The sequence below is a fragment of the Uranotaenia lowii genome, chromosome 3 (genome assembly GCF_029784155.1).
Source record: "Uranotaenia lowii strain MFRU-FL chromosome 3, ASM2978415v1, whole genome shotgun sequence".
NCBI lineage: Eukaryota > Metazoa > Arthropoda > Insecta > Diptera > Culicidae > Uranotaenia > Uranotaenia lowii.
This window is the reverse complement of record NC_073693.1, coordinates 268,552,593-268,575,153: the sequence shown is the minus strand read 5'-3', so window position 1 is coordinate 268,575,153 and position 22,561 is coordinate 268,552,593. Positions and strand designations below refer to the sequence as shown.

Genomic DNA, 22,561 nt, shown 5'->3' with positions numbered 1-22,561 from the left:
ATTTTTCACAATTCAGCTCAAAATACTGAAGTTTAACAAAAAAAATCAATTGCTTAATTTATATTGAGACGTTTGTTTGTTTATTAAAATCAGTTTAGTAGTTTAGAATGCGAGATCTGACATTCCCACTTTTTCTGAGATCGGGCCTTAGCGTAATTAAACACATATCTTAGGTCTTAGAGAGTTAATGGTTTTAAAACCACTTTATAGGAGCTGTAAAATTTTCTAAGGTTTTTGACGTTTAGAAAAAAAAAATTCTTCCATTTTTTTAATACTGAACATCATTTTTTGTTTTGTTTTTTCTCCGGGCAACTGCACAGTGAAAATCTGATGTTCAGTATATTAGAACATCAGAATTTCACTGTGCAGTTTCAATTTCAAATAGGGTAACGGACCTATTTTGGGCCGCTTTGGGAAGTGGCTATGCTATTTTCTGAAATAAAAAAGAACATGTCACAATTTTCGATTGCTTTATCCGTTCATTACGAAGATCAATACTTTTTCTACCGAACTATAGCGTCGTTTGTTGCACTGTGACAAGATTTAAGCCTAAAAACTCGTTTCTTCGACCATTACTCTGGTCGGTATTTTGGACCACCAAGTTTCTATTTTGGACCACCCTTAAACTAAATAATTTTTTTTGATATAGGGATTGATGCGCAATTATGCGAATAATTCTTTAAATCTTGTCCTTTCTTATTCTTGTAGTAAAGTTTTGTTTGTTCGATGAAAAAAAGTTTAAAACAGAAAAACTCCTCCGTTATATAGTGTGTTTGAAATGTTTTGTAAAATCTGATAGCACACTGCGTTCTCGACGAAATTTGTTCTGCAGTGTTAAATACTGATCAGTTGGCTTATCTTTAGAATCAATTTTTAGAACGCAAATTTCCTTTAGGCAACTAAACGATAATTTGAGAAAGTCTGACATCATCAACTCCGCGACATCAATTGATGCATTTTGACTTGCAGTCAACCTTAGTGGAATTTTCGGCTTCAGTTCTGTATAATAAATAGGTTCAAGAAACATAAAAATGTACGAGAATTATAACGAGATCTGGCTTTTAGAAGGTTAAAAATCTAAAAGCCAGATTTTTTCGCTGAAAAATTAACAAAAATTCAGTTTAATCTTTAAATCAACTTTTGTTCTACGAAAAAAAATATCGTTGGAATAAATTTTTCAACAGTTTTTTTTTTGTTTTCAAAAATTGCATAACCACAGGGGCTGAAAAACTAGTTTCTTGGTACTTTTTCGCTTGTAATTTTTACACATTTCAACAATTTTTTTTCCCAAGTTTTAAAACATTTATAGCTATAGTTCAGAATTTTTTTATTAAAATTGTTCTACTATTGACTGAGATATTTCAACTGTTACAAAAATTAAATTCTTTACATATTTGCCAATTGGTTGTCGTTTTTTTCCAACCCCTTCTTTAGACGTGGTTTATATTTCGTCTCTTCTACCTAGCTACGTTTTTTTTCTCGAAACCCAACCCTGAATGGTTGTAAGTTTTAGAACAAACTGTCAATAATTTTTCATGAAGCTAATAATTACCAAATAAAAAATTGGGGCATGTCCAGTTATTTCATGTTTTTTTAGCTTCTTTAAGCTGTAGCTCTTTACAGATGCTTATAAAACAGTTGCCAATAATTTGGATTATTAGATTACAAAATGTGCACAAAAAGTAAGTTAAAACCATGATTGGTTTGGTTTTATGCCGATTGAAATGATCCCTGTCTAAAGGCGGATATGTGCTTTAGCTTTTCATATCGTCGTACAAAGTCTTATTACGTTCATGAACATGAACCTTTGAAGGCTGCGGCAAAATTCGAGCTTCATTTTTTTAGATTTTCTTCTTGAAATTTGCTTTTGTGATTCTTACGAAACTTGAAGCTACATTCTTGAAAAAAACGAATTATGGCTATTGAAATAAAATTGTTGGTTTTATTTTATTTATTTTCAATAGTCTTAGCAATGAACATTTGTACTTTTTGATATTCAGTATATCGGCACTCACGCCCTTTTCAATTCAAAATTAAAAATATCCTCCGTATTTCGCGTTGCGCGACATGTTTTATGATAGCTATAATTTATTTATGTATCAACCAGTGTCTTCCATAAACCAAGGCACAGATCTATCAATGAATTATAGAAGGCTACTAAGACCTATTTACGCTAAACAATTCAACCCATTAAAAATCTCTTTCCTAGCTAGTGTCACAGTTCTTGACGACCCCCTCCAAACCATCGCGCTTCCATCAACACATATAGCGAACCAAACTGGAAACGCGAAATTGCAATGCAACCGCGCTTGCTTGAGAAGCTAACCGGTGTAAATAAAGCTATCTGTGTTTGGTGGACGATCGTTCGAGGACTCCAGCTAGAGCTAACAAATTTTCACACGAGGCTCTCCGTTGGTATCGTACGACGTCTGGAGCTTAGTCTGCGTTTGAGATTGCTTCTGTTCGGTTCGGAATCCGCGTTCGTTCGCCCATCGATTTCACCTTCAAACATCACCCCTAAAGAAAAAAAATAGTGGTTCCGCACCGATTCGCGCACCGGTGTTTTCGTAATTGTTACTCGCTGCCTAAGTTGATCCTACTAAGCCGCAACCATTTTTGCCAAATTTCTCCGATTATTCAGTAGAATGGCTGAACCGTAAGTATATCGTTGTGTGGCGTGACTTCCCGGAATCAAGTTCAAGACCTCGGGCCCAGGTTGCTGTTTTGCTGTAGCCGGAAACTTAAATGTTCAAGTACACAAAATAATCTATGCAACTGGAGTGTCGTGTTAGCTTTGAGTTAGTAGACGCAGTTCGATTTCTGTCCAGTCACCTCGAGTGACTTTGTGGTGCACCAACTTACTATACAACGTCGAAGCCTCTTTCGAGTGAACTTGAGCAGTCTGACGTAGCGTTTTACAATACAGTTTTTTCTATGTGATAGAGGCATTATTTCAAGTCATTTGAGCTGTTGTTGGTTCGGAAACCCAATTCCTGATTGCTTAGCTAATCTTGCTGCTGATGATCGAAGATTTCTGCAAACGTTTATCAGTAAACGTGACGAAAAAAAAAAACAGAGTGATGAGGTCAAAATTGTATGTCGTCATACTTCAATGTTTACGCATTCAGCGTACCGTGCAATGATTCTGTCGTGTTTGGTAAGCAAAAAAACGCGTGGTTTTGTTAGATGTATGTATAATTCTAATGAAAGATAATCTTACAGATTATCTGAAGAAGGGAGTTTTCAAACCCTTGAACTTGTTCCATACAGAAGTTTTTTTTTGACAGTTAGTTGATCTGTTGAGCTGATGCCTTGCAAGAAAACAACAATGTATGGATTAAACCTTTTTTGTTTTATAAAAGTTAAAAACTTTTCCATATAAGCACATCAACTGGAGCAAGTTTATCTGAAAAACATACAAATCCCTTTATTGGCTACCTAAAAAAACAGGTTCTAATGCGGAAAGCAATTTCTCGCACAGTGACAATTTGCTTATTTCAAAAATTTAGGTGGTTACTCCGTGGTTATGCAAATACAAACCATTACTAGAAATGATTTAAATTTTGATTGAAAATTTAAGGTTTGTTTGATAATTTTTAATGAGAAAACGAAATTCACCTTCATTTTTAATTGTTCTCATATTAAAGATTTTAGCAAAACAATCAGCTTCATTCAGTTGGATTAATAAAAATTTAATATTATTATTCAGAAACTTCAAATGATCATTCTTTTTATTGAATTTCAATTTTGAAACCTAAAAAAACGTATTTATGTTATATTTAAACTTTATTGACTGACACATATTTTCAATGTAAAATCGAGCGCTGAATCCAAAAATGATATTCGAAAAACTTCAGTAGAACAGTTTTTGAGTTATGCTCCAAGTATTAAATTTTGGAAAATCAAAAAATGTACATGAACTTATATTAAAATACACTGAGGTTTTTTTTTACGCGGTTTTTTTTTACACGGTTTTTTTTACGCGGCTTTTTTTACGCGGATTTTCGAATTAACGCGGTTTTTTTTTACGCGGATTTTCGAATTAACGCGGTTTTTTTTTTTACGCGGATTTTCGAATTAACGCGGTTTTTGAGAGAAAATATTCTAAGACTTTTTCAAAGGAAAACACTTAGAATCTTTTTGTAGTTGGGAAAATCTTAGCTCTGAGACTAAGAACGTGATACATGAGATCTGAGACCTGAGACTTGAGACCTGCAATATGAGACTCGAAATTTGAGACATGAGACATGAGACCCGAGACTTGAGACCTGAGACCTGAGACATGAGACATGAGACATGAGACATGAGACATGAGACCTGAGACCTGAGACATAAGACCTAAGACATGAGACCTGAGACATGAGACCTGAGACATGAGACCTGAGACATGAGACCTGAGACATGAGACATGAGACCTGAGACATGAGACATGAGACCTGAGACATGAGACATGAGACCTGAGACATGAGACATAAGACCTAAGACATGAGACCTGAGACATGAGACCTGAGACATGAGACCTGAGACATGAGACCTGAGACATGAGACCTGAGACATGAGACATGAGACCTGAGACATGAGACATGAGACCTGAGACATGAGACATGAGACCTGAGACATGAGACATGAAACCTGAGACATGAGACATGAGACCTGAGACATGGAACATGAGACCTGAGACATGAGACGATCTGAATTCCACACTGTCAAATAAGCCTCACTATATTCTACTATTCTATTAATCTAATTGATTTTGTTTTTCATCTTAAAAATAAACTATCATTGTACGCAAATTTTTAAATAATCATGGTTCTTATGCGTTTTTTAGTAACGTGCTTTTTTGCGCGATTTTTTTAATTAAAATGGTTTTTCACGTGGATTTTCGAATTTCGGGTTTTTTTTACGCGGATTTTCGAATTAACGAGGTTTTTTTTACGCGGATTTTCGAATTAACGCGGTTTTTTTTTACGCGGATTTTCGAATTAACGCGGTTTTTTTTTACGCGGATTTTCGAATTAACGCGGTTTTTTTTTACGCGGTTTTTTTTTTACGCGGGACGAAATACCGCGTAAAAAAAACCTCAGTGTATCTCGAACTGCATGACTTTTTGCATATTGGAGGTGAGCAAATGGGCTGTCGATAGTCTGAACTTAATTTTAACGTATGATCAACAGTATTGTTTATATCCAGCCAGATCTGACCATGGGAAGGGATTGTGCCTCAAACGGGAATGGGATTTTAAGGTATTTTATTCGGGACAAGCAAAAAATACTGGTTTTTCAATAATGTTTTTCTTTACTGGTCGCTTAATTTTACTTAAAATTTTCTTTAACACGTTCGTCGCCAAGCGTCACCCACTCAAAAAATGTCCAACTTTGAAAGGCCATATCATCAACAGGAAATATCGTTTCGGCTCCAAATTTTGGCTAGAGAACGGAGAAGAATATGGTTACAATCCGAGATAATTTTGAATAAAAAATATATCTCCAATTTTGTGTTTTGACTTTTCAAATTTAGACGTATTTTGCGTCACCCACTCTTGGCGACGAACGTGTTAAGCCTAAATTGAGACAAATATTTTACCACAAGACTGCATCTCGATTTTACTTGAAACCAAAAAGTTATTTCGGTTCAAAGATTGTATTTTGGCCGCAAATTGTCATCACAGTACATTTTACGCAATGCGTTTTAAACAATAAATTTGCGGTCAAAATACAATTTCTCAACTGCAATAACTTTTTTGTTTTAAGTCCAATCGTGTTTCAATCCTACTCAAGAACAGTATCATCAGCAAAAAGCTTCGGGATGCTGTTAAAGAGTAAGTTTTGGTAGATCGTTCACATAAATGAGGAAAAGAAGAGATCCTAGATGACATCCTTGACGTAGGGGAGATGGGGGCATAATGGCCACCTTAAGGAAAACGGTTATTTAACCATAGAAAATAGCTATAATATGGAGGTTACATTATTGTTTCGTGTTCAGACACTTGAAAAGCCTATTCCCTAACGGGCTGAAACGTGAAAAACTAGATGAAAACGTTAAAAAATGCATTTTAAAAAAATTTGCCAAAAGCTGAAAACCAGCCACTGTGGAGGCATAATGAGAACCCCCCCTGAGGCAGTATGAGCACCATTAATCAGAGCAAGATGTGCGTTTTTGCCGGGGAATCTAGCAGCGAATTCAATTCGATGAAGTCAGGTGAGTCGTAGATCATCAAACAAAGCAATAACAAAATAATCTAGGTCTGTTTGTAGAATACAAACAATTCACGCACGCTCATACATTAAGTGCTTTGTTCGGAGGATGATGCTACTAGCCGTATAATGTAACAATAAAAAAATCGATCATGAATTGTGAATGGAAAAAGATCACCTCGAACAGAAATCTAACTCTAGTCTTTTGATTACCTCTCCGACACCTTACCAACAGGCTAAATTGTCGGATGAAAACTAGTCAAGGTGTGGCGCTATAAATCAATTTTAATTCGCTGCTAGATTCTACGGCAGAAAATGCTCATTATGCCTCGATAATATGGTGCTCTATATGCCCCTAGTCAACAAATTTAAGTAAAAACGTGTTTTAAAATTGATAAAAGTGAAAAATCAAAAATTTTCTGATGGTAAAAATTGAGAAACAATGTGTACATCATGTTGCAGTGCGTACATTATAGATCAAGGTTATTTTAAGATCATAAAAGCTTATTTCGTGGTGCTCAAAAATTATAATATTTTCGTAACTTGAGAACCAAGCTAGTTTTTTTTTAAATATCTCTGTAAAAATGATAAGGAGATTCCTTTTTTTGTGAAAAATTAATACTATAGGAAGTACGAAACAAATCCTCATGAAAATTTATTTAAGAAAATACGCACTTTCGTAGAAAAGCGTAGTTCTCATTATGCCTCGGGTGCTCGTTATGCCCTCATCTCCCCTACGCCTATTTTTATAGGCAATTGAGAACTCACTGTTTCTTTGATCTTAACACATTAAGGAACGAGAAAAAAAAATCTAAGCTTAGAAGCAACGAAATTAGACATTCTATATCTCAGAAATCATTTATTCAAGTCCACAAAGTTAGCTTTTTAGAATTACGAAAAGTATTATGTTCAATTTAGTCGAATACAGTTTAATTTAAATTTTAGTTTTGCTTCCAAATCTCAGTGCAACACACTTCCGGCGAGCGAGATATCTCGTAGTTGGTCCGCAATGTGTTAACCACTTGTTGCAAATTTTTTAGATAGCTCAGTCTGAAGTCATTTGCCAAACTTCTTTTTTTTTAATAATTTGAATATATTTGGATAGAATCAAAGGCTTTCGACAGATCAAGAAGTTAAGCACGAGGTATTTCATTTTTCTGGTTTGAGTAGTGTGAAATACTATTAACAAGTTCCATTATAGCAATTCGACCCTCCTTTACGGATCATATTGGTGAGTATAAAGAAAGCTTTAGCCGTAAAGAAATTTCAACAGTCATATGTTAATCAATGTTTAAATACATTACTAAAGGAAGAGAGATATTGATCGAGAGCTGTTGATAGCTCTGTGATCACCGGACTTTAATGCTGAGCATACAACAGCGAGTTTAAGACATTTCGGATGTAGTCCCATACAAATACAGGAATTCTTCAAAAATATTTTTAAAATTATAATCGAGTTCAAGAAAGGTGAATTTGTTTTTGAAATTTTTTTACAAACTTGATCTTGGATCTATTCGGTTTAGCTCGCTTTTTTTCATGAAGTCATTTCTAGTATATGCAATATGTAAGTGCAATAACGATCAATTTTTAGTTATTGTGAATTTTTCTTTGTCGGAAGTCTTTCGGAAGTCAGAAGTCCGGACTTCCGAAGTAAAATTTAGTGCTGGCGCTTTTATAAAATAATCCCAAATGTGAGTTTCCATGTTTTAACAATACTTTTAAATTTTGTTTTCAATATTTTTGAAAAATGAAAAAAGCTCCCAATTTCAAGCGTGTTTTCAGGAAGTACACAATAAACGGGATCCCTGCAAACGGTAGTTTCTAGACGAATTTTCATGCGGAGTACATCAATCAGTTCGGTAATTTAGTTCGTTAATCCTTTCGGTAAAGAAGGTATCATTGAAAAATCTACAAAAGTAACTGGTGCTTGTTGGTTTTATTACCGAAATACCACAATATTAGCCGAACAAACTGAAATAATCATATTATTCGTTGGATGTTCGGTAATTTTCACCGAACTACTGGTAGTAAAAACTGAAAACTGATTATACATACCGAACTCTAACCTTAACTCGCTCTCGAGTGTTAATTGTATTAATATTATACTATTATTAATATGACACTGTTGGAAGTTTGGCACGATGACAAAATTAGGTATCAAAGCATCAATATATCGAAATATGATACCAAAACAATATCTAAATACGGTATTGAGATCAAAATGAAATCACTTTTTGATTTTGTTTTTTTTTTTCCAAGACAACAAAACAAGGCATCATTGAGGTTTCTTTTTCTAAGGTTGGAACAGAACACTGAGATCAAAATGATAGCATGATTTGGTATTCTATTTACTATGATGAAAAATCTGATTTATTTTGGTGTTAAAAAATAAATCGAACTGAACACAAACAGCTAATTTATTCGTTACTGGCATAGTACGCGCATTTTGAGTGTTAATTTTTCAGTGATTGCCAAAATAGGCATCATTAAGGTATCATTATTTTGAAAACTGAAGATACAACTATATAAACCTCCTTTCTTCTATTTAACTATTTCTAACAATTGAGTATATGAAAATTTCGACCCAAATTTTGGCATTGTACCACCTTTATTCGGGCAAAATGATACCAAAATTTACTTTGAAGGCATGATAGCAAAACTAGGTTTTATTTTGCTATTCAAGTCTGCTCTGGTGGCTTGTAACTTGATTCGGGTGCATTCAAATTTAAAAAAAAAATCTTCGGGAACCCTCTATGAATTCTTGGAATCTTTAATTTTGCATCATTACTTTTTTTATGGACGCACCCTGAAAGCCCAGAGAAAAAACACTCCCTATTCCCGCCTTGAGTGTCAATTTGACACCTTTCGCTTAAAACCGCTATACTCTCTTTGTTTCTCAACCGATTTTTACAAAATTTATAGTTTTAGAAGCCTCGTTACTCAAATACGTTAATTTTAGTTTTATTATTAATATATTTTTGTAAAGTAACGCAGCGCTTCTGTTATTACATCACTATAATTGGTATTAAATTGCCTTTCTGATTAATACAAATTTATTGCGGAAATCTGTGCCAAATAACGTCAACTTTTCAATCCTCTTTTCAAAATGTATCCGGTGTGACTTAAACCATTTTGACGGTTTAGTGATTTAGAAATACGGTTATACACCACTTTCTTGCAGTTTTGTGGTCCTGATCTTAAAAAATTAAAAAAAAAAAGAAATTTTGTATGCAACGTGTAGCTTCTAACTTCAGATTCCGTAGCTGATATATCTACAGTCTTTTTTCGGATTTGTTTTTCTTCAACCCTCCAAAGCTGTTCGGGTCAATATGACCCGAAGCGCACATTTCAAACATCTTTATCATCATTCCAATATACTGAAGAACTGGGAATTTTGACAGACCAAGTATGTTCTATGAAAATAATGATCAAATTAACGACAAAAAACTAAAATTTGAGATTTGAAAATCGGTTCATTGGGAAATGAAATACAGCTAAGCAAAGCCAAAATTGAATGTCGTTTTTTTTAAGTAACATTTTTTTGTGCCGGAAGATCTGAGATAGCGGTAAAAACTTTCATTGCACCCCAAAATATCTGTATATTGTCGGATAGATGGATTCTAGACGATTTCAAACATCAATGAAACACTTAAATGCAGAAAAGCTGTCAAAAGTTATGAGTATTTCAAAAATAAAATTGATTTTTCGGACTTTTTACTTTCTTACCCAGTTTCTGATAACCTGGTAATACATTTCAACCTTATTTTGAAATGTTGAGTAATTAGAATAAATTACCTACACAATGAATATAATATCATCAAAATCGGTTAACATTTACAGCCAGGAGAACGAAATCAAACCACAACTCAAATTTCCCCGAAACGGATATTTAGCGAACGGCTTTGGAAGGTTAACTTTGAATAACGGAAAACTGAAGAGTTATAACCGAATATTGCCTGAAAAACATATTTGAGTTACGTTACGAGGTTTCCAAAACTATAAATTCTGTAAAAAATCGGTTGGGTAACAAGAGAAGGTTGTACTCCATTTCCCCGAAAACCATTGCCCAGAATGAAAAAATACCAGAATTTCAATCACCAGAAATCCACTTCCCCAGAATTTTTTCCCCAGAATGCACCATTAACCAGATTTTTTTTTCCCAGAATGAACAATTTCCCAGAAAAAAAAATTACCAGAATGAACCATTTCCCAGAAAAATTTTCGCCAGAATTGCCATTTCCCAGAAAATTTAATATATTTATCCAACCTGAAATTCAAAAAATTAAAATTATTTTTTTTCCACAAAAATTGGATTCTCATAATACTATTTTTTGCGGCAAAGCCACAACCAACGAGGACGAAGGGGCCGAGGCGGCACAAACCGCCGATGCTCCCAAATCCGAGGTGGCCGCCGACCCGCCGTCGGAAGCGGCGGCCCTAAGACATTGGTATAGGTCTGCCGGGGCTTCCTAGGTCTGCGTGAAAGCTAGAGGTGATCTCTTAGCCCCGTCCGCCACGCGACAGCGTGAAGGACAAAACGTCTTTCAAGTTCGAATGCGCAGCGTGAGGAGTCGGATACCAAAACGGTTTTTTAAAGGACCATGGTTAAGCTTGCCAGATTGTCCGGTTTTATCCGGGTTTGCCCGGATATTTGATACAAAATTTCGAGAAAGTCCGGTCCGGCCCGGTTGCCCGGATATCGTGAAAAAAGTCCGGATATTGCCCGGATTTTTTCACAATTTTCACAAAAAAAAACCAAAAAAAATCTAACAGGGTTGCTAGCGAACCGGGAAAACCGGGAATACCGGGAAAAACTTTGGAATTTCATCTCGTCACCGGGAAACCGGGGAAAAACCGGGAATTTCGGCACCTCACCGGGAAAATATTTTCAAAATTATTTCTAAATTTATGTATAGTTTTTGACAGTCTTGATATAGATTTATCTCATAAACGCTTTTTTTCTACCTATTTAAAATAGTTTTAAAGAATGTGATTAAAAAAAATACAATAAAAAAATCTCAAAGGCAATTCAAATTTATGCTATTTCTACCACTGTGCTCAGCAGAAGAAATAGGTTAAGGTAGGATGTAAATTAAAAGTTTTTAGCCATCATTAGCCCTTGGGCCGGTAACTTTTTTTTTCCTTAATGGCCCGCCACACTCCCCCACACCAAAAAACTTATTAACGCTTATTTTCAATCATTACATTCAACAAATTGCGGGGCAATATAAGATCTCCGCAAGTGTGCTTATACTCACCAGCATAACTCCAATGTTATTAATTAAATAATGAAACTAGTATCGACAAAACTAACTACAGTTGAACCTGGATAAGTGAGAGTCCAAAAGACTGAACATTTTTTCTCGTTTATATGTCTTATGTAAAAATTGTATCGAAAAGAAGCTCCTGTCGAAATCTAAGGTCTTGACCCTGATACAAAATAATATCTTACATTCAAACGATTAAAGTTCAGCCCTGTCTTATATACAATTTTCTATATTTTTACGAATCCTTAGTTCAAATCACTAGGGCACTACTAAAGTTATTCATTGTTTTGTATCTAAACAAAAACATTTTTTTCTAAAACATGTCTTTGAATTTGCATAAAAAATATAACTGCATCCAGAAAATAACTAAATATTTTCCTGCAATCTTTTAAGTTTTAAAAGACTAATCCCCATTCAAGTTGACAAGCTGATTTGATATTATGTTTTGATGTACTTTTTACATATTTCTATGTAAACTATACATTTTTTCTGTATAGTTGTAACGGATAAAATTTTCTGGGACGGATGAGGGTTTAAGAACTTTTAACCCTTTTGCATTAGTTTTAAAGAAGGCATGAATGGCATTTATACAGGGTTTTATTGAAATACGTTTTACAACAAAGAATTCTTCATAAAACGCCATCACTTGCGTACAAGGCCTAGAGAAATTGAAATTAATGCTTGGGTTTTTAAAGTCAAGAGAAATACTAAATTCGTTGAATCTTTTGTTCGAATTTTCAAGCTCCCATTCAAGGGCAAGGGACAGGGTCCTCTAAAAAAATATGAAATAACTTAATTCCACTTACAGAATCATTTGCATTTAAGAAATACAAAGAGGCAATAGAAAATCTAACCGATCAAATCAATTTTTTAAGGCTTAAGAATCTATCCCAAAATTGAAAATTGAAAGGAATGTTCTTTCAAAGATCGATCCTTGGATCTTGATCAACCAATCCTAACTAACACAACAACGAAATATCGTTAGAAGTAAAAATTTGCTTAGAGCTTCGCTGAGAACTTCTATATTGAGTATCGAATCTGGGCCGAGTGTAATTCTTGAACAGCATTGATTCGATTAAAACAATTATATATAGGTAGCACAGTTTACCCAAATAATTTTCAAATCCCACAGGAAAGCTGACATCGCCTTGATCGGCCTGGCCGTGATGGGCCAAAATTTGATTCTCAACATGGACTCAAAGGGCTTCGTTGTGTGCGCCTACAACCGAACGGTGGACAAGGTGAGTTCTAAATCCCAACAATAATGAATTATTTCATTCACCTAGGTAGTTGATCAATTGATAAGAAGTGATTCCACTCACTTTCTTAACAACGCGAAGTGACGTGACACAAGATCGGCAGACCATTACATGGCACGATTTCTAACCTTAGATAAGGAGCATGTTTGATGAGTTTTAAACAGTGATTTTTTTTTAATTTCATTCCCCAGGTCACACATTTCCTCGCCAATGAAGCTAAGGGAACGAAAATCATCGGAGCCACCTCGTTGCAGGATATGGTGAACAAATTGAAGCGGCCACGCAAAATCATGCTGCTGGTCAAAGGTAAGATTTTTGCGCGATTCGATTTATTTTTATTCAAGCAAACAAGGCCTTCGCCGCCGCCGCAAGAAAGTGGAGTCGTGGGTCTCGTGTTCTAGTTACATGTAGCAACACAACTCGAAAGTTGAACAACGTTGTGACCGCTCCTTCGCTGCAGCAGTTAAATGTCATTTAGAGGTTGAATGGAATGAAGAAAAAAAAATACAAACTCGATTGAGCTATGCAACGATACGCCAGTAACTTCGGCAAGATAGTAGGTTGCAGCTTATTGTTGCAAAACAGGACTGGACTGATAACGCATCATTTTTGTTGAAAAAAATCGTTCAAGTTAATGACTAATAAATATTCACACTTATCAAAAGAACACACAAAATTAACCGAAATTCAGGAATAAATTTGATTACTTTTTGAAAACTTCAAATTAGAACACAATAAGTAAACATCGAAACCTTTGTTGTTTTTTAAGATTTAAAAATAATAGTGATTTTCTCACGTTGATTCCGTCTTCCGTCATGCGAGAAACCGGCTTTTTGAAAGGATCCAGGCAAGGCCAACGCCAGACGCCGCGTCGTCAGCCTATAGCTTAGTGTGGCAAATTACCGTAGAACATCGCTGTTTCAGCCTGGTTCAACGCCAAAATATTCTAGATTTCATACAAAGCTTATAAATTGAAACTAAAATTAGTCTCAATACAAATTTTAAGATTGGAAATGTTATAATAAACATAATAAATATTCGAACGGATGACCATGAAGATTGGAAATGTGACCAATCCCAATGATCAGCAGCTTACAGTAGATTGTTAATGACATAAACAGCGAGTTGAATCACCCCCTCAACTGTTGAGCGACATAAGAGCCTGATATTACTTGTATTCCATAACTAGGTATCACCGAATTTAAAAATAAATGATGCTCTTCTACTTTGTACGCTCTTGACAATTCAATAACGATTAATTAATTATTATTGAGTTGAGTTTAAAACGTTTCAAATCAAGATAACCCGTCATAGAATTGAGCGATCGATATCTTAAACCCAGCCATGCGCGCCAAAAAAAAATTGACTCAACAAACTAGGTCAGTCGATTGGCTGAGCCTGGTTGGACTGCCTGTGGATCAACAATAAGTTAGTAAGTACCTGCTTCACCTGTCTATCCATTGTGACTCCCTCGATCAGAGATATTGCATAACAGGTTGTAGGCCCTAGGTTTGCCCGATGGGATTCGAACGTCACCTGGTGAGACCTTCACATCGCGATGTGGCTCCTAGACCGGCTGGCGGTCACGTGATGAGCTCACGCGATCAGCTTCGGAATTGGATCAGAATGATTCAATTAGGAACACACAGTATGTAAATATTAATGTGATAATGTGCTTAAAATCTTTCGATTATTGTAAATCGGTACTTTTTTTGTAGCAATTGATTACTGGCTAAAGGAATAAAATGCCGTTACGCGAATGGTACCTACCTCACTTTGTTGCACGCATAAGGTACTCATTAGCAAATTAGAACCTTAAAGCCTGCAATGGTAGGTACCTCTGTAGATTTTGTTGCCGCTTAATGGTGACGTTTCAATAAGCTTACTTTCAAAGCTAGTATGGCCTCGAGTAGGTATTACCAAGATTTTTGACCTGTTCAAGATCAAGTGATCGTCGTGAGAAACGCAGTCTTAACCTTTCACTAAATGAATTATTGTGCGCTTATGCGGGATCATGTGAGTGTCTCCCCTCCACAATTCTATTCTGTATGAAACCACAGGGTAGATGTAATGACCAAAAAGTCTTCCTCAAGATTATTAGAAATTTATTGAAAGCTTATCGGGTATATCTAAAGCTTGCTTCAGATAAAATTGGAACATAGAATTGGAATTGGGGATAGTTGGGTGGGTTAAGGTTTTTCGTAAGAAACTGGACCGTTTCTCTGCATACCATTCTTGAACGACTTTGCTGTAACGACAGCTTGCCAAAGCTTCCGAGCACGGATTTTGGCCATACTATTGTGTTTTATGGTCCGATTTGGCTGTTTGCTATCTCGTTACGACTTGATTCCTTCCTGGAGTCGAATTTCTCTGAATCGTCTTCAAAATCTTACCGCACAGTTCCCGGTCTTCAAATCATTGTCAATGTTTTCTTTTACCGTTTGATAAAGCGCCATACGGTATTTCGGGGCAATTTCAGCTGTTTAGCTTACCTAAGATGCAGGATTTGCCAAATAACTGTGCTCAATTTTTTTTTCGTCTTCCATTGTTTACAAAGTACAATCGACTTGCGGAATGTCAAAACCTTTCAAATCCGTCCACCAGGAGCGCCACAATACAGTGAGCGAAATAAGAACAGTACCACGTACCACTATGTGTTAAAATATGAATGATTTAAAATCACCAAATTTTCTTCTACAATTTGTTATGAATTGTTTGACGGATAATTCAAGCATAAGTTTACTTTTTTTTTGGACTTAGCAATTAGCGTTGAGGACCAAAAATATGAAAAAAGGGTGCGAAATAAGAATAGTACGCCTTGTGTTTTTCGACCAAATCAAGATTATTTCTAAAAATTAATTATGTAAAAGAGAATAATAATAGAATAATAGATAACTGAATTTTAAGGGGTTTTCTAGAATTTCAAAGGTTTTAAAAAAGGGTTTAAAGAGATTCTCTTCTAGAACTAAGGAATTTGATATTTGAGCTATAATATTTAATCAAACTGTTTGATTTCTTCATCAACATCAATAAATATGATGCAAAATGATCAAATATAGATTTGAGGCTGAATTTGAATCCAAAAAAAACAGGCTTCAAATTCAACAATACTAATGTTTTAAAATAGTCAAACACTATTTCTCTAGTTTTAAGTCACAAAAACTTAAACTTATGCTTGATTTATCCGTTAAACAATTCATAACAAATTGTAGAAGAAAACTTTGGTGATTTTCAATCCTTTTTAACAAGCAAAACACATAGTGGTACTATTCTTATTTCGCTCACTGTATGGGCAAAAATTTGTTCCAATCCTACATGAAGCAAGTTTTAGCTGCTATGGATCTTCATTATCAAAACAGTTAATTTTAAATGTACAGGGTGACAGTAGAATTTCCGTACTTTTAAAAAACACCTAGGGTAAGTGAGCCTAATTTCGCTATATTTTGTCAGAGGTTTTCAGATTTGGTAAGGCTTGATTCTTTTAGAAATTGTCAGGCAGTTACGAATGCGTGCATTCCAAAAAAAATTGAAAAAAATATTTATCGTTTATTGTAAGAAAAAGTTCTACTTTATTCTTGGTATCTCCCATCGGCTGGCGCACACTTTTTTCAGATATTGGTCAGTTATTCCAACTTTTAATTCCTCTAATCTGTATTCTAGGTGGCTGTATCATTCTCCTTCAATTTCTGCTACTTTTCGGTCCAATACATCTCTTTTAAAAGAAACGGAGGGCAATTCAGTGGATACAGCTGTTTCGAAATTATCTAAACTTGATTATTTTCAAGCCATTTAAAAACGCTTTTAATGGAATTTCTGCTGGTAAAACCAGACAATAACGAAGCAAAAGTATCATGAGATTAATATTATAGTATAATCGGTTCGTATAGATCGTTGGTTGCGAAGGGTACATACAAGGTAATTCTTTTCAGGCTTTTAAAAACAGCGAACACCAAAGTTTTCGTTTTGAATATTGGAGCAGAATATTGGCAAATCATTATATTTTGATTGTTTTGCACCACGCGTTTGTTTCTTTCAAAATTTCATCCATCCAAACATTAATTTTTATGATTTCAGCAACCTTGATTTCAGGTAGTAAGTTATTTTGTATAATTTTTGTAAATGAATTCAGCACCCTTATGCTTTCTCTTAAAACAATTTTTGACACAAACAAAATATAAAATTTTATTCGAACAAAATCGAAAATAAAACTGTAGATTAACTGTAGTCTTTTATTCCTCAGCTTTTCTTCGATGAAGTGCTTCAATCCTGAAGCAACCAGTTCCACGTTTTTGGATATGTTCTTACTATTTGTATGGTCAGTGCTATTTGTGTGAGGAAGTTTTAGGCCCTCATCCAATCGATTTAGAATTTTTATTTAAAAAAATCAACGAGATATTACATTCAGTAACCCAACCAACCAGTGCAGAATAATATGTCTCCCGGTCCAAATCCACTGGAATTTAATTTTTCTTTGGTGAAGGAGAATTCACTGTGAGACTTTCTTTCTCCATCATTCCCATTTCTGCAGCAGTTTTGGGGTGGCTGCTTTTTAAATGCCGAGCCAGATTGAATTTAGAAATGCATGTGAAAATTCTGGATGAATCTCCATATAAATTGCATATCATCACTTTTTTCCCGTCAATTCCTTGACGTTCAGAAAATTTCGACATTACATCAATGTCTTTCAGTTGATTCATTTAAAAAATAAATAAAAAGCCTTTGGACATAGCAGAAACGCAAAACAACGCCAGCAACTTGTTGACAACACTTTGTGTACACTTTCAGAGCACTTTTTAGTTTTCGTTTTTGAGTGTAGTGTGAGTGCCGGAAAAAGCTCCTTGTGTGTATTGTAACTTTCACTCAATCGACCACTCTCGCTCTGCTCAAAATGTAGATTAAAGAGTGGAGCAGATTTTTACACCGCACTTGTTGGTCTCTTGAGTGCGTTCGAAGCCTGACTGTAGATGGTGCTTTATGCGTAACGAAATCACAAATTGGATGTATAATTTTCTAATAAATAGAAAAATCATAATATACACGGAAGAAGGACGAGTGGAACTCGTAGTTTCTAGTGGATTACCACAAGGAGATGTTCTCTCCCCAACCCTCTTCAATATTTTCACCTCAAGCCTCCATGAAACAAACTTAGACCCAATCGAAATAAAACTGCAATTCGCCGACGATTTTTTCAAATTAGTTCGACTTAAAAATGAAAAACGAGCTATAGAAAAAATGCAACAACAAATTGATGTTTTTGTTAGGAAAGCCTCAGAACTAGGACTAATCATTAATTGCGCAAAAACAAAAGCAATGATATTCAAAAACAGTGATAAAACTTTAAATCTTAAGATAAATGGTGAGTTATTGGAAACGGTCAGAAAATACAATTTCCTGGGCATAACATTAGATCAACCACTAAAATATGGCACACATGTGAAAACAATAATTAAAAAAGTTCATGAAAGACAGAACATGCTTAAAATTATTGGAACCATCAAAAAGGGAGCTACCCCCCGTATAATGATGTTATACCATAAAGCTCTATATGGGAATTTTTTTTTAAACTATGGATCAACAATTTACGGAGGAACAAATAAAACTTACATCAATAAACTATAAATCACAAACAGACAATGCCTTCGAATCACCACTGGCTGTACCAAATCGATGCCTGTAAACACTTTGGCAGCAATAGCAGGAGAAGGTCCATTATACATGAAAAGAGAATACCTGGCAAAAAAACGAATAATGCATCATATCTATCGGAACGATCTTATTGCACAACAACTAGGTACAATCGTTAGAAAATCCAACAGGAAATTTACAGTATCAGTTCAGGATCAAATAATAAACACACAAATACGAAAAAAAAACAACAGACAGCAGATGGTATGAGGAAAGAAGTTATGAACATGCTCAATACACAATACCCATGCTATAATTTAATTTATACGGATGCATCTAAAAGCGAGAATAAATGTGGAATAGGAGTTTAAAAAAAAAAATACAACAATAAAGAAATCAGCATACAGTTGGCAAATGCAGTTTCAATAACTACAGCTGAGTTGATTGCCATCAAAACAGCACTGGAAGTCATCGAGCCTGATAACACAAACAGAAATTTGATCCCGACAGACTCCCAAGCATCATGTATGATTTTAAAAAAACATCTAGAAACGAATGAGTTTGATGAACTGACTTTTAAAATATTAACTCTTTCTGAGTTAAAAAAAACGACGATACAGTGATCCAAATAAACGGAAATTAGAAGGCAGACTACTTAGCAAAGCAAGAATTATCAAGTCCACGTGTGATGATAAACAAATTTCGTTTAAGTGATAAAACACTCAAAACGAAACAAGATTGGTTCACTTCAATTAACGAATGGTAGAAAGAATATACCAACATCACGAATAAAGGAACGAAGTTCTATCGATTTCAATCTGCTTTTCACGAAAAACCATGGTATTGGAATACCAAATTGAATAATATTCAAGTTCGAACAATGAATCGACTGTTCAGTGGTCACGATTTCTCACCTTACTGGCTTGGTATTATGAGAGTACGTGACACATCGAGTTGTGAGCTATGTGAAGAACCTTTCACCAGCGAACACGCCATTTTAAGCTGCATAAACTACAATCACTTACGAAACTATTACGATTGGGAAAAATTCAGCAATCTTCTCGAACTTATTCGAGACTTCGACAAAAAAAGAATGAAAGAAGTTTTAAGTTTTCTAGAAAAAGTAAAGTTCAAAATCTAGAAACAAAATTGGCAACACTATACTCAAGTTAAAACCGTGCAAGTTAAAATCAAAGTAGTGAAAAGTGGTGTTATAGAGTTCCATTCTCTGGCCAAAATAAACTAAAACGAAGAAGAATAAGAAGAAATCACAAATATATCAAAAACTATGAACTGCAGATGGTGCTTTATACGTAATAAAATCACAAATTTATCAAAAACTTTAACTTTTTCATTTGATTTTTCATTAAAACAAAGGTTGTTGCAACTTACCCCTTTTTCTTAGTAGGGCGAAACTCGCATGTTTTAGTAAATTAAAATTGATGGTGAAAACAATAACTATTCTGTCTACGTCAATTTGATGTCCCATCAACCTTAGACCTTTTGATGTACAAGCATTATGATTCATTATCTGTGGACATTAGATTTTTAGAAGCCATTGAAGTTGAAAAGAGTTGCATGATGCCCCAGGTGACGGTATACAACGTATTTTATTTAGAACTTCTTTTTATGTATACTTTTGATTCTGTTCTCGTTGAGAAGCTCTCTGTAACTAGATGGTTTCCTTTTCTGTCGCGTAGGGTGCGTCCTTTATTCAATTTAATTTGGTGTTGGTCAGTTCAGATGTGTTTCAAAACAAAAGTGGCTCCTGATGTTTTTCTCTGGAGCCTGGAGCCATCGTTAATCAAATGCACTTCGCCCACTTGGAAATTCATTCTTTAGTTCAGATTCGCAATAAAAATCTGCAATACAGACTTCAATAAGCATGAATTTAAATTTTATATGCGCGTGTTTAAAATATTGTATGATACCTACATTCGTTGTTCTGATCAATTAAATAAAATGGGGTTTATTTTCGGCATTAGGAACCTACAATAAAAACCAAAGACGTAACGAGAAAAGGAATAATCTGAATTCAAAATTAAGCCGGTAAATTTTTAATTTTTATCGCTATTTACCTAAGTGTTACATCAATCTGAAATCTTTTCATAAAAACATTGCAAATTAAACTGTTATTTTATTTTTTTCAAATTTTTAACTTTGATAAAGTTTTCAAAGTGTTAGATATTAAAAAAAATTCCCTTTTATAATTAAAAAAAATAGTCGGAAAAATAATGAAAACTGACTAATGATTCAGGATTTCTAAAATATGAATATGATATCAGAAAACTGAATCCCTGATCTTGTCTTAGGCTCATAAGTTTTTTTCCTACTATCTTCGTCAGCCGGAAGTGCGGTAGATGATTTCATCAACCAGCTGTTGCCATTCATCGAGAAGGGAGACGTCATCATCGATGGGGGCAACTCCGAACATCAGGACTCGGCCCGCCGCTACGAGGAACTTAAGGCCAAGGGTATCCTGTATGTGGGCTCCGGTGTCAGTGGCGGCGAAGAAGGTGCACGATATGGCCCCTCACTCATGCCCGGCGGTCATCCGGATGCTTGGCCGCTGATCAAGGACATTTTCCAGGTTCGTTTTTTAGTAATTCTGTGAAGAAGAGTTTCACTATTTTATGTCCTTTTTTCAATTTCAGGCCATTTGCGCCAAATCCAACGGTGATCCTTGCTGCGAATGGGTGGGAGAAGGTGGTGCCGGACATTTCGTCAAGATGGTTCACAACGGTATTGAGTACGGTGATATGCAGTTGATCTGCGAAGCGTACCATCTGATGTTGGCCCTCGGAATGAGCCAAAAGGAAATGGCGCAGGAGTTCGATGAATGGAACAAGGGTGTTTTGGACTCGTTCCTTATCGAGATTACCAGAGATATTTTGAACTACAAGGATGAAGACGGTTATTTGTTGGAGCGTATTAGAGACACTGCTGGACAGAAGGGAACTGGTAAGTGGACTGCCATCGCTGCTTTGCACCACGGAGTGCCAGTAACTCTGATCGGTGAAGCAGTGTTCTCGCGATGCCTGTCGGCATTGAAGGAAGAGCGTGCCAAAGCCAGCAAACAGTTGGCCGGCCCCAATGTGAAGCCTTCGGTCGCTGACAAAAAGGCTTTCCTCACGCACATTCGCAATGCCCTGTATTGCGCCAAGATCGTTTCCTACGCTCAAGGATTCATGTTGCTGCGCGAAGCTGCGAATGAGTATAAATGGAATCTGAACTACGGTGGTATCGCTCTGATGTGGCGAGGAGGGTGCATCATTCGAAGTGTCTTCCTCGGAAACATCCGTGATGCTTTTGTGCGCAATCCTCAACTTTCCAACCTGCTGCTGGACAACTTCTTCAAGGATGCCATCGTCAAGAATCAGCAATCCTGGCGCGAGGTTGTCAGCCAGGCCGTTCTCTGGGGTGTGCCGGTTCCAGCTTTGTCCGCTGCCCTGGCCTTCTTCGACGGATATCGCTCGGAACGGCTTCCTGCCAATTTGCTGCAAGCTCAGCGTGATTATTTCGGAGCCCATACCTACGAAATTCTCGGCAAGGAAGGCAAATTCGTGCACACCAACTGGACCGGAAAGGGTGGAAACGTTTCCGCCAGTACCTATTTGGCTTAAGGAAATGGCGCATAGAACCTCTGTCATTCACACATTCCCACTACCCATCAGTGTTTTGTGGTACTACTCAATTTGCGTAATTTATTGTTGTTCATTTGTTTAGGAATCAAAATTCTTTCCTGTTTTTTTTTTATATAAAATTCATTATGAATATTCATTAAAGATTTTTTTATGTTTCTGTTAATGATGACAATCCAGGTTGACCGTTAAAATGGCCGTGGCTATTCAAATTTTGTTGATTGATCAAAAAAAAAAATGTAAATTTCAATGCCAAAATAATTAAAAATGCAAAACATGTAATATCTGCTGTTATTTGGAATTGTTCTTTAGTAGACCTTTTTGTCACTATCATATTTCGTCTTCTTTTTTCTTTTTTTGTTTTACTTGTTTTATTTTATCTTGTTCCATTTCATTGTTCCTTGATTTATCGAGCTATTTTAGTTTCTGTTTTATTTAGTTTATATTATTATTTCTTTTTTCATCTTGTTCGTTCATGTGTGTGTTATCTTGTTTTATATTGTTATATTCTGATGTTTTATCTTTTTGTTTGTTGTTTTACTAGTATATGTTGTTGTTTCTAGTTTGATCGTTTT

The 22,561-nt window shown here is 35.4% G+C and overlaps 1 protein-coding gene across 1 annotated transcript; it reads left to right on the top strand.

Moving 5' to 3' along the window:
- The first annotated feature begins 2,422 nt into the window (after nt 1-2,422).
- LOC129754222 (6-phosphogluconate dehydrogenase, decarboxylating-like) lies at nt 2,423-22,130 on the top strand. Its single transcript, XM_055750139.1, has 5 exons — nt 2,423-2,656; nt 12,594-12,702; nt 12,912-13,026; nt 20,691-20,935; nt 21,000-22,130. The coding sequence occupies exons 1-5, from the start codon at nt 2,646-2,648 to the stop codon at nt 21,966-21,968; spliced, it is 1,449 nt and encodes a 482-aa protein (XP_055606114.1). The 5' UTR covers nt 2,423-2,645; the 3' UTR covers nt 21,969-22,130.
- The last annotated feature ends 431 nt before the right edge of the window (nt 22,131-22,561 follow it).